A 12,390-nucleotide genomic window follows, 5' to 3' on the forward strand; every position below is an offset into this window, starting at 1 on the left:
CAAGCCTAGAGCCATCAAACACTTCTTATATGTTAGACCTTTCACTACCAGGATTATTCTCGTATGCTTCTTCCAGACCTCCCTCAAATGCCTGCATATCCTTTCTTAGATATGGAGCTCAAAACAGCTAATACTCCAAGTGGGGTCTGACCAGTATCTTAAAAAGCCTCAACATTGCATCATTGCTTTGATGTTATTAAAATGGGAAGAGTGCTCGAGGGACAGAGGTCTAGGGAGTGATTGGTCAGGTTAAGAACTCTTTCCTCAGGCTGAGGTGTATAAAATCATGAGGGCATAGGTATGGTGCACACAGTCAACCTTTCTCCCCCAACGTTGTTGATTCAAGCAGTAGGGAGCATAGACTCAAAGTCAGAGGATGAAAATTTGATAGGAACTTGAGGGTCCAACCTTTTTCTTTACATAGTGGGTGGTACATATATGGAATGCATGGCCAGAGGAAGTGGTTGAGGCAGATACAGTAACAAACTTTAAAAGGTTCTTGTACAGGTACATGGATAGGAAAGGTTAAAAACACTATGGACAAATGGGACTAGCTTTTATTGGCATTTTGGTTGGCATGGACCAGTTACACAGAAGGGCCCAATTTCATGCTGATGGACCCTACACAGGATCTTTGGCCCAACATGCTACCCATTTCTCCATGTTTGACCCATCTTCCTCCAAACCTTTCCTATCCATGTGTCTTTTAAACATTGATAGTGTATCTGCCTCAAACACTTCCCCTAGCAACTTGTTCCACATAGGCTCCACACTCTGCATGAACATGCCTGCAGGACCCTTTTTAAACTTTTCCTCTCTCACCTTAAACCTATGCCATCTAATTTTAGATTCCCATTCCTTGGTTAGAAAAAAAGAGCTGGATACTAAAAAAATTATAACAACACTGTCATCCGCATAAGAGGCAGAAGGATGGAATAAATTACTCCAGATTTTAGTTCTACTGAAAGCTGAGGATCATAATACAAAGTCTGAATTCAAACAAAACTGGAGAATACTGATGAGAACACAGAGAAGGTCATGCAGCATCTATGGAATGAGAAACAGTTAAATACTTCACTCCACAGACCCCTTGATAAAAAAGTATAATGGGTGATGGATGGTATGCAATGGATGGCTTTGACGCACTTGGGGACAGTGCTGCTGTGAGGATGGTTGGTAATGAGGTAGCTTGAACACGAGAAAGAAATGTGCTCTGATGCATATAAAACATCAGGATATGCTGTTGGGGCAGGGGAAATATTTGACCAAAAATCACTGATTGATATATTTCCCCAATTACCTTATATCAATTGAATGAAAATGGAGTAAATTTTTCCAAAAATACGAGACCTTCAAAAGCTCAGTTGCACATGCAGTATAATTGTTAGATCTTTACCATATTCAGCAAGCCATCTAAAATAGCATGACCCTAATTACAGTAAATCAAAGGAGCAAATTTAGCTTAATCAGTAACTGCAGCTGTAACAGATTTAGCAAGTGCTAGTACATGGCCAAATTGGAGTTCACGGAAGAGAATGGGAGGATGTCTAGAGAAATGCTGGAATACTATACAAGGCAATAAAGGCAGACGTGAGTGTTCAGCAACAGATGAGCAGAGGTTAGTGCACAGGTTTAGGGAATGCTATTGGAAATAAGTGATCTATGTGATGACTTATATAGTCAGAAGCTGGGTCAAATATGGCATTAGGGTTGCAGACAGTTTTGTACAATTCTAGACAGTTGGCAGGGAGCATCACAGAATTACATGCTAGCAAATTTGGGTTATCAAGAATGAACAATGGTTCATTAAGCAAGATTTTTAATTAGAGGAAATTTCAGCTCCTGCAGTTATGTACATCGGACAAGCAAAGTGACAGATGATCAATAAAGTGTCAACAGAAAAGACTGTAAGTGGAAGCTGGTATTGCTTTCAGATAAACACTGAGAAACAATACATGGATGAGAAACTGGATTAACTTCATGGGAAACACTTTTGGTGATTGTGTCAGAGCAGGGTGAGAAACCACGACAATGATTTCAGGCTACAACTGGATGGATGGGAATGCAGACACATTTGAAAAGTTCCACATTAACAAGAGTGAGAAGGTTTGGTCTTGCCGCTTTGTCTGGGAGAGATGGGAGGCTGAGTCCTTATCGCAATATGAGAATGATAACTAACTGCATCAAAGGGCTTTAGTTTTAAAACCTTGACATCTCTTGCAAAAATCAAAGCTACCATCTCTTTGAAGCTCAAGTGACTCTAAATCTCTTTGGTGTGACCAATGTACGCAAACAAACTGAGGCCTTGAGTGAGGAAACTTAAATGCTTGAAGTGCCTTCCTACATCTTTCATAAATACATTGCCTTTCAAATGATAGGCATTCCCTGCAGTACAGGCCCATCACTAAGCTGCTCACTATGAAGGGCACTAGCTGAATTAGTCCTGCAACCCATTCATAGTAAATAACAAGATCAAAATTATTGAGTGATTGTCAATGTAAAACCACACTACAGTAAGGTTTCATGCACTGAGATTTGAAGATTATCTAATTTTGAAACCTGTTCAAACTCAGTTGTAAATCACTTATTTTTATGCAATGGAAAGATCTGGGATTCTCTTGCAAATCAGCAATTGGATTATTGATCTGATCTATTCTTAAAGAGTGCTTGAAAAACAAACGTGTTGAAAACTGGTTTAATAGCTCCTGAGACAGTCACATCATATCCCTCTTTGGAATATGCACATTTATGATGGGACATTGTTCTACAGTCCAGAGCCTGCTGCAATTTACTCATGCCATAAACAAACATCACGATCAATGTAAATTCTGATCCCATCAGAAGTGAGCAGTGAATCATAATGAGCAGCAAAACTTTCACTAACTCTTTCCATTTCTAATTTTATCAAACCAGCTCAGTTTAGCTATTACAGTGCTACTTCAGCAGTTTTCTGGTCGTTTCCTCAGAACTAAGGTCATGTATCTACCCACCCACAAAAATCAATGAGATAAAATAACATCTGTCAAGTACATAGGAAATATATTTGTTAAAATTTTACATTACAAATTGAAAGCAAGCATAAAATTGCTTAATCCGCTTGATTTTCTAAAACACTCAGACTCTTATAATCGTGTCACAAGGCAAACCTTTTATTACTTAGAAAATTACATGCTGAGAAGCATGCAATGCCCGATGCTTTTGAGCTCTATTTCTCATGCAAATTTATGTATAAGAACATCCAGTCATGTGTAACAAAACAGGACTAAATGCTACAAAAATAGAAACTGTGAAACTGTTTTCAGTGTGACTCCACAAAACTGGCAACCTTGGGTCTCTTAAAAAGATATAAAATTAGATACAAGAAACTTATAGCTTCACATATTAGATGTAAGACAGTACCTTCAGTTTCAATACACAATGCAAAACAATTCTGTAAACTTTTACAATAATTTTAATTGGAAAGGAATGCATGTCACAGTTTTATTTGCTTTAATAAAATTAAGGAGTTTTCACAAACTACACGGTAGTCTCATTTCTCCAAAATCCAGTTCTGACATTTCCAGTGCTGTCTGCACTTAGCAAGGGAACATCTTGACCGCTGCCTTTCAGCAGTCCATTTTGACTGGCCAGATTAAGGCCATAAGATTTATTGTTCTCATGTTCAGTCACTATTGGTTTTTGCTTGCTTTCTCTACTACTACTAACTCCGTTCTTTATTGTACCTTGATTGCACTGTGGCAGCGTGTAACAAATATCACTACCATCAGGTTGATTGCGGCTTTGATGACGGTCTCTAAAAGTAGAGCGAGACTTCCTAATCCCATGATGACTTTCATGGTTACTGTGTCTACTCCTTGGCTGGATATTATATACACTCCCTTCCACACTTGTAGGCACATCATACGCATATTCTCTTAACACTGTCAGCCGGCTGTGCCGATGAGCTTGATGGGCCCTAGTCCGGTTTTTATGATGCCTGTTCACTTGTCCGTTAGAACGGAACGGAACTTCCACGGGAGTCACATGCATTTTCAGATCATTGTCCATCGAATGCTCTGTAAGGCTATTATCCATCTGCGTCGATAAGTTACTTGCCAAAGGGGCATGCTGGTTCTGTACTGCAGCAATGTGAAGATTAGTTAGCTTACATCCTTGGGGTAGTTTGTTATTGCTGGAAGCAGTCTTATTTGTGCAGGAGGATTCTGTGCTACTGTTGGTAAGTTTTGGAGTTTCGCCATTAGCATGATTGGAATCTGTAGGTGGGACATTAATTTGAATGGAATAAGTACTCCTCCCTGGACAGCAAGTGGTCATCCAACACTGACGGACATCTTCTCTGCCAATACAATGATGAAGTATGAGAAATGCAGCCAGGCTCAAAGCTGTGGCCCCAAACAGACAGCTAAATATAAGGTCCATAGGGTAGTATTGGGATACTGCCAATGCACCAGATACCCACAGGGCAATGTACATAAACAACGACAAACATGTACCCAACAACTGTGCTTGAAAAGTGTGTTCATTCTCCAGTGCCGAGGATGAAACCACAGAACAGTTTGCTTGTGACGTTGAGGTTGAATCATTAATATTCGATTCTCCGTGGTCTGCAATCGCCAAATGCTGCTGCTCCTCAGCTGATTCCTTTAGTTCATATTTCCGTTCAGGGTGCTGCTTAAGCTGCACAAATATGCTGAGAAAATAAATGCAGTTTACGAAGATGATAAACCCAACAGGTCCATAAAATGCTCCCAAGCTGGGCTCCCAAGCCATCCAGCAGCTGAAAGGCAAAAAGGGTGAAATATAATCCTGTTAGAATAGAAGCACTGAGCAAATGGATACAAAAGCAAAATCATTTGGATTAATTCCCAAGATAGTGTATTCCAAAAAAAATTCAAACTCAGGTCAAATTACAGTTATTCAATTCTAAAACACACCTAAAAGTTTTCATAGCTAACAAATTTTATTTTGTTGCATACCATAAGGACAAATTTCGGCACTTTTATACTGCAAAAACTCCTCTCAGGCTTCCACCCTGGTCCAGGTGCTGATTTTAACTGACATTTTGATGACAAACTCAGTCATCTTCATCAGGGATGATGCCTGGGCATGTCTAGTCCAGTAAATATATATACTCAACTCCTGTTGTCTGTCCCTCCTGGTTGGTTAGTCCTCAATCAATCAGGTTTCCACTGTCCCACCTTGTTTAAAATCATATTCTAATACGATTATGAGTACAACAGCGGAATTCTGATTGTTTGAGGACCAACAAATGAGGAGGGACAGACAACAGGAGTTGAATATATTCTTTCACCCAACAAGACATGCCCAAGCATCATTCCTGATGAAGACGGTGGAGTTTGTCATCGAAACCTTGGTTAAAATTGACACTTGGACCTGGCTGGAAGCCCGAAAAGAAGTTATGCGTCATCTAAGTCATGAAAACTAGATCCTTTGTCAATGATACTTTTGATGTGTAATACCCTGGTTTAAGACCATGCTTTATTTTATTAATATAGTTATGCAGATTTTGTTAAAATACAATGTGTTCCTTTAATTACATTATGTAATTGAGTCATTCAGTTGATTGATGTGAGGCTTATTGAATTAGCCAGTAAGATTTGTCTTGTTAACATTTTGGACAATATGATGCCCTGAAACATTCTAGAGGGATCAGGGGTAACCATTTTCTGGAGTTTTGGAAGAAGGACAAGGAGAAAGATGAAAGAATGGAGACAGACAACAAACATGAGTGAAGAACAGGTAAAATGCTCACAGAACCCATTTGGAAGGGCAGACAGTGATGTCAGAAAATCCTCATGCAGACAATGTTCTCACAGAGAATGTACAGATCATTTTTAATTAGCTAGTTATCACGCGACCTTGGAGAATGTTCGATGCCTTGTCCTTGGATGCTGCAGGAAATATTTATGTTTTGCTTGGACTGTGTTATCAGGCAGATATGTTCGGTTTCGTGAGTAAACAAAGTGAAGCCAACCAATTGACTAGGCAACAATGAGCTCCAATGATTATGTGCACAGTGAACTAATACGTGTAATGGGCTCTATTTTGTTATAGTTTAAAATATTTTGTCAATGCAATTTGAATCCAAGTTTATACTGATGTGAGCTAAATTATTGCTCCCTGGCAAATGGTAGATTTGCATGGATGTGTCAGCCTCACTTTCTCTTAAAGGAAGATTCAAACTTTAACATTTGTATTTACCCGAATCATATTTACCCTAGATGTGTTACAAGTGAACTTCTCATCATTAATTTCCATGCACAGTAGAGTTATGTTGCTGTTAGGTTGAGTTCACAGTAATAGTTAACTCATTACGAGCCTACAGTGAGAGGATTACAGATTAAACAATTTTTCTCAATAGGTCCAAATGTCTCAAAAGGTACGATTGAAGAGGTGGAATAGATCATCCAAAATGGGGCAGTGGGCTCTGGTTCTTTGTATTCAAAAGTAAATTATTTAATATTTCTCATCATCAAATACATTTTCAAGCCATCCTACTGTGCTCTCTCTAAAGGAAAGCGTTCACATTGCGATACATAATTACGCACGCGACACTTTTCAACTTAGGAACAGAGGCAATCAGTGACAATGAACCTCTCATCTTTACAATATGCATGTTAGAATGAAGGTAAAGGAAGGCAGTTATTTTATTTTTTGAATCGGATAAGATTGTTGTTAGCACTTGCTATCCCTTGCACAGTTTGTCAAACATCAGAACATCAAAATTCATCCACTTGTTGATTGATAAAAGTAAAGAAGGATAACTTATCAGGTACATTTTTATAAAGAACATTTAAATTTTAAGTTCAGGTTCATTTATCCACAATTTAAATAGTGTGTGATAAATCCACAATGCCAGTCAAATGAAAATGTACCCTTGTTTAAAGATTATTTTTATGAAGACAATTCGACTGCTGCAGTTCACTTGTATTACCACTAGATGATGCAACTTTTCTTTCTAAAGAAATTTGTGTGACATATTCTACGCAGCTTGCAGCAAGAAAAATGTAGGCCTGCATTGTATGCCAGTATCCCCTCCTCTTAATTTCTACTGTGGCGTCCTCACCAGAGCACATCACTAAAATAATTAAAACATACACTATTATCTCTGGATTTGATGCTCCATCATTCTAAAAATATCTGATATCTCTACTTGCCTAACTGCCCATTTTCCATCACTCAATTCAGAATCACAGGTTTAGAATCACTGAAATACGTTGTGAAATTGTTGTTTTGGAGCAGCAGTACAGTGCAATACACAAAAAAAACTCTAACAATAAAAAAAATAAGTAGAGTAGTTCAAAAAGAGTGAGGTAGTGTTCATGCACCATTCAGACATCTGATTTCAGGGGGAAGAAGCTGGTCCTAAAACGTCAAGTGGGCGTCAACAGGCTCCTGCACCTCCTCCCTGATGGTAGTAATAGGAAGAGGGCATGTCCTAGATGGTGAGGGTCCTTAAACAATGAATGCTACCTTCTTGAGGCATCACCTTTTGAATATGCCCTGGATGGTGGGGAGGCGAATGCCCATGATGGAACCGGTGGAGCTTATAACCCTCTGCAGCCTTTTTCCGATCTTTTGCATTGGACTTCCATACTAGCTGGTGATATGCCGATCTTCCTCAAACCCCTCTGAAATATAGCTGCTCGTGTGCCTTCTTCGTAATTGCATCAATATGTTGGGCCCAGAATAGATCTTCAGAGGCATTGACACTCAGCTGCTCACCTTTTCCACTGCTGACACTCGATGAAGACCAGTGTATATGCTCTAACGTCCACAATAATTCCTTGGTCTTAGTGACATCGGTGCTGCAGTATCACTCAACCAGCCAACCTCACTCCTGTCCACCTCCTCATCACTATGTACTAACCATTGTTGATCCCTGCTGTTCTCCATTCAGTCCAGCTCGCGAAACCCTTTAGGAGACTGCAAAAATGCCAGGCCTATCCGATGATTCAAGATCTCCGGAAGGAAGACTACAGGGTGTGGATTGCAGTGAACATAATCCAAGGGAAGTAGAATAGCTCAGGTTTGTGAGCTGCCCACAAAACATTGCCAGTGCCTCCATGGGCTTTTTTACCCCACGAGCAGGGATTAGAACTGATTAAAGGTTTTTAACATGAAATTAGTCCTGTTTTGCTTTACACGGGCTACCCAACTTCCAGCATTTACTGTTTTTATTTCAGCTTTTCAGTTTCTGGAGGGCATTTTTTTTTTAATTTTCAGTCCTTGGCCAAGTTATGCTGAACTTGGGTAACCTTTGATTTAGTCTTTAGTTTTCTGAAGCTAGGGACAGCTTTGGGATTCTTTTTCCATCAACGAGCATTATTAATTAGGAATTATGTTTGCTATGCGCCATTCCAGGTTTATTATCATCGACAAATGTCATGAAATTTGTCGTTTTGCGGCAGCTAGTGCAGTGCTGACGCACCCGCCTAATGCGGGAAGTTGATCATAGGTTAAAATTGACAGATTGCTAGTAGTCAAGCTGTTCAGTAAGTACTGAGGGAAGAGCAGAGACTATTGCTCGGTATTAAACTAGGTAACTTCACTACACCAAAATAGGCATACGATATAAAAACAGATGTTACTAGTGTCTTTCGAAATGTGATAACAAAAAATACACCTCTTGCTTTTTCTTTGCTTATTTCAATTAATTTTTGTTGTAAATAAATATCTAAGTTGCATTTAATAAATATTTAGATGCAATTCTGTGATTCTCTCAACACCCACTGATCCATTATAAAGCAGCTATAAAGACAATGGTTTCATTGCTTAGGCCTACAACATTAAATTTATTGCAGTGGGAACATTACAAAATCAATGCTGAATTTGTAGATATTTTTAATAATAATACCAAAACAAAGGAGACAATTTCCACTCAATACATCAGCTTGAGCCCACACTGGCACTCAAAATGCTCTACATTCACAATGATTCAATTCAATGTCATTGAAATGGATAGTGTAACATATTTGCTTCCCTTTGGAACCAATTAGGATTTATGTTAATACTTTAGGCCAAGTCCACAAACTCTGATTTACTGATTAATTTTCAGCCTTATGAGAAAACATTAATTTTTCTATACCTACAATATAACCGTTACAAAGCTATTTCATGAAAATAGAATAAAAATATGTAGTTTTTGCATGCTCAACGGAATGGTTTAACTGTAATTTCTAGTACATGTAAATGCTCCAAAACACCTAGCCTCTAAACTTTCTTCAAATAAAAAGATATTGCATTAACTTGTAATTCATTAAACTGAGAACAGATAACAAAATTCAATAAGCTGTTTATAGGATGAGACATATTTCAATATTACAATTTCAGACAATTTGTTTTCCCAGCTCATCTCAATTCTAATGGAAGTTCACTCAACAATAAATATGAAGATAAAATGTAAACACTACTTACTATGGTACATTCACTTTACTTCCGTAATTTTTAATGTTAGCTGCTGCTGTGATACCGCACACGATGATAGGAATTCCTCCTCCAATTAGATAGAACCTTTAAAGAAATGCTCATCAGGGTAAGTATGAAACAACTGCACATCTAACAGATATAACTATTTATGAGATTTAGATTAACTAACCAGAGATGCAACATGCATATTTGTTTCATCTTAATTAAATTCAATTTCAACACAAAGGCAATTTGTTATTTCTTGCTTGGCAGCTGGTGAGATTTCCTTTAGCTTCTGGGTGAAAAAGGCTACGTATTAATTTAGATTTAATACAACCTGCTGTTTTAATAGGTACGTGACTTGTTACTTAGCAAAATACTGAATTTATGTTTGGAAGCAAGGCAGAATGTTTTGATTGATTAGCGTTAACAGAAATACATATCCTGTTTCTGTACTAAACACACTATTTGTCATAACACATTATGCTGAACCTCTTCTCAGATATCCTTGTCTCTTTCAACATAACATTCCATTTATCTGTCCATCTCTTATGTTTCAACTTCCCCCTAATCATTTTTCTCACCCATTTCCTTATCATGGTGAATTACACATTCTAAGCCATGCTTTCTAAACCCCAAAATTTTTTGTAAGTTTTGGTTCTGCTACAAGTTTATATTGTTTCTTAAATAGATTAGTATGTAAATAAGTGGTGTCAAATTAAACAGTTTCTGCATGGTTTTTTTCCTCAATGATTCTACTTGAAAGATTCATAACTCAACGCTAAGGCAAGATCAATGTGCATTCCAAATTCTATGAAGTTCTTGCACTTGTAGCTACCTTCTTCAGTGAAAGCAACTTTAAAAAAATAACTCACATTTAAAATAATGGAACAGCTTCAAAAGATCTGTATGATTAACACTTAACTCAAGTAATACAAGAGGCAATCAGTCCCTTGAGTCTTCATTCACCATTGAATAAAATAAATCATCTTTTAACTAAGTGCCACTTTCCTGCAAGAACACCCATTTTTGGATACCTTTTCATATTCAAAAACCTATTCCTCGTCTTAAATATATTTAGTGACCAAGTCTCCAGAACACTCAAGTAGAGGTGAAGATTCACCATTCACTGGGTGTAAAAAACATTCTTCTCATCTCAATCCTAATTGGCTGACCCATTATTTTGACACTGTGATACCTTAAGATAATGTAGCTTTATCTGTTTTCTGTACCAAAAACAGTGCAAGTTAAGAATTATATAACGTGAAGAAATCCTTTGCCTACCTTAGCATCGGCCGAGGTGGGGGAGGGGGTTCATCAGGATCCTGACTTCTCTTTGCTTTCCTTGTCAACTGTTTGAAAATATTTCGTGCTGTGACACCAACCCACAAGATGGTGGCAAGAGTAGAATAGTGTAGAATTATCCCAACCTATATTTTTTTAAAGATTTAACACATGAGGAAATATAGAAATATATAACTTGGACGCCAGTCAAAAAGCTGTGGGAAGCCTTGTTATGAAAATGGGTTTATGTTTCATGATTACATTATAAAACATATTAAAGAGTGAAACATACTAAGCACACACAACAAACTTTGTGCCTACGGGTTAACCCGTCATGGAAAAACCAATCCATTTTTTCCGTATTGAGCTTTTACATTACATCACAAACATAACTCCCAGTTCCCTAACCTGAAATAACTTCTTCCCATATTAAATCAAGAAACACTAGTATTTAAGGAGCCTGCAGTATATAAGAAGCACACTGCATTCCCAGCAACGGACATTTTTCCTCCATTCTCATCATAAATGCTACTTCAATGGAAATTCACTCTCCCAACTCAAGATCAGGTTCCCCTTCCCAGTTAGAATCAGAGCCATTCCAAAGTAAACACACATGGCAGACAAAATTAAAATCAAAATCAATAGGTAGACCCAGCATGGATATCCAGTAAAATTGTTTTTTTTTAAATAAGACAGGAATAGTTCCCAGAACTATTGGTGACACACTTATACTTGGGAAATAATTACTAATTTTGGACACTAAATAAATTGAAAAGGTGACTTTCTGAAAAGATAATGTCTCACCCTATTTTAGTCCCAAGTAAGGACATATATTTGCCGTGTTTTACACAAAAATAATCAACAAGTGGCATTACTGAAGGTCAAATGTTGTGATTCTGTAATGGTAATTAAAATATTAGTGTCAATACACTAATGAAAATTTGCAAGCATGCCAATTTGCTTCTTGTACAACTGATCTTTAAAATCACAAACCCTCCTTCCCCTGATGAGAACCTTTTTCTGTTTCCATTGTTTCTGACAGAGTAAATACACACCACAAAATTAATCAACTTATGATTTGTGTGGTCAGAAAAATTGCATGAACCTTGGGAACATTTCAATAATAGGTATACGGAGATATATTTTGAAATACAACTTGTTTAATCTGCATGATGTTCTTCTCACATTTTTAGAATACTCTTAAAACGACACTCCATATCAAGTCCCTGAACATTTTCAACCTGGCAGCATGGCCTCCCTCAATCGAATGAGAAAATTACCTTCACCATCTTCAAAGAACTGTGACGTTAACATTCTGCCATTATTTCAAAATACATCTGATCACTGTCTCTTATCTGAACTTCCAATCAACTAATCTCCAGAGATATTTAATACTAATTTGTTGAGTTTTATTTCACCAATTTTCAATTGATGCTATTGAAAATATTGTCCTATTGCAATACATTACTGGTAAAAAAAAAATCCTGTCATTACGGAACAACTATGAAGTATGAAAATATTTCTACTTACCGCCTGGCAAACACTAATATTTCTGGTCTGATAGATGCCAATTACAAACACCACACACGTAAGGAAAACGTGAAAGCAGAAGTTAACCAGCATATGCCAACTCTTTCTGCTGATCCGGATCACACTGCCACAACAGAACAAGTTTAT

At 37.6% G+C, this 12,390-nt stretch overlaps 1 protein-coding gene across 3 annotated transcripts in view; it reads right to left on the reverse strand.

Annotated features, from left to right (window-relative positions):
- Positions 1 to 3,128: 3,128 nt before the first annotated feature.
- Positions 3,129 to 12,390, reverse strand: part of adgra3 (adhesion G protein-coupled receptor A3) — a 119,092-nt gene continuing 109,830 nt past the window's right edge. For all 3 annotated transcript variants that reach the window (XM_059988955.1, XM_059988953.1, XM_059988954.1), the window contains 4 exons: positions 12,244 to 12,367; positions 10,714 to 10,859; positions 9,439 to 9,534; positions 3,129 to 4,777 (listed from right to left, as the gene is read on the reverse strand). In XM_059988955.1, coding sequence (XP_059844938.1) covers positions 3,517 to 4,777; positions 9,439 to 9,534; positions 10,714 to 10,859; positions 12,244 to 12,367 — 1,627 coding nt within the window. In that variant the 3' untranslated portion in view covers positions 3,129 to 3,516. The remainder of the gene's footprint in view (positions 4,778 to 9,438; positions 9,535 to 10,713; positions 10,860 to 12,243; positions 12,368 to 12,390) is intronic.

Source organism: Hypanus sabinus, chromosome 14 (genome assembly GCF_030144855.1).
Source record: "Hypanus sabinus isolate sHypSab1 chromosome 14, sHypSab1.hap1, whole genome shotgun sequence".
NCBI classification, from domain to species: Eukaryota; Metazoa; Chordata; class Chondrichthyes; order Myliobatiformes; family Dasyatidae; genus Hypanus; species Hypanus sabinus.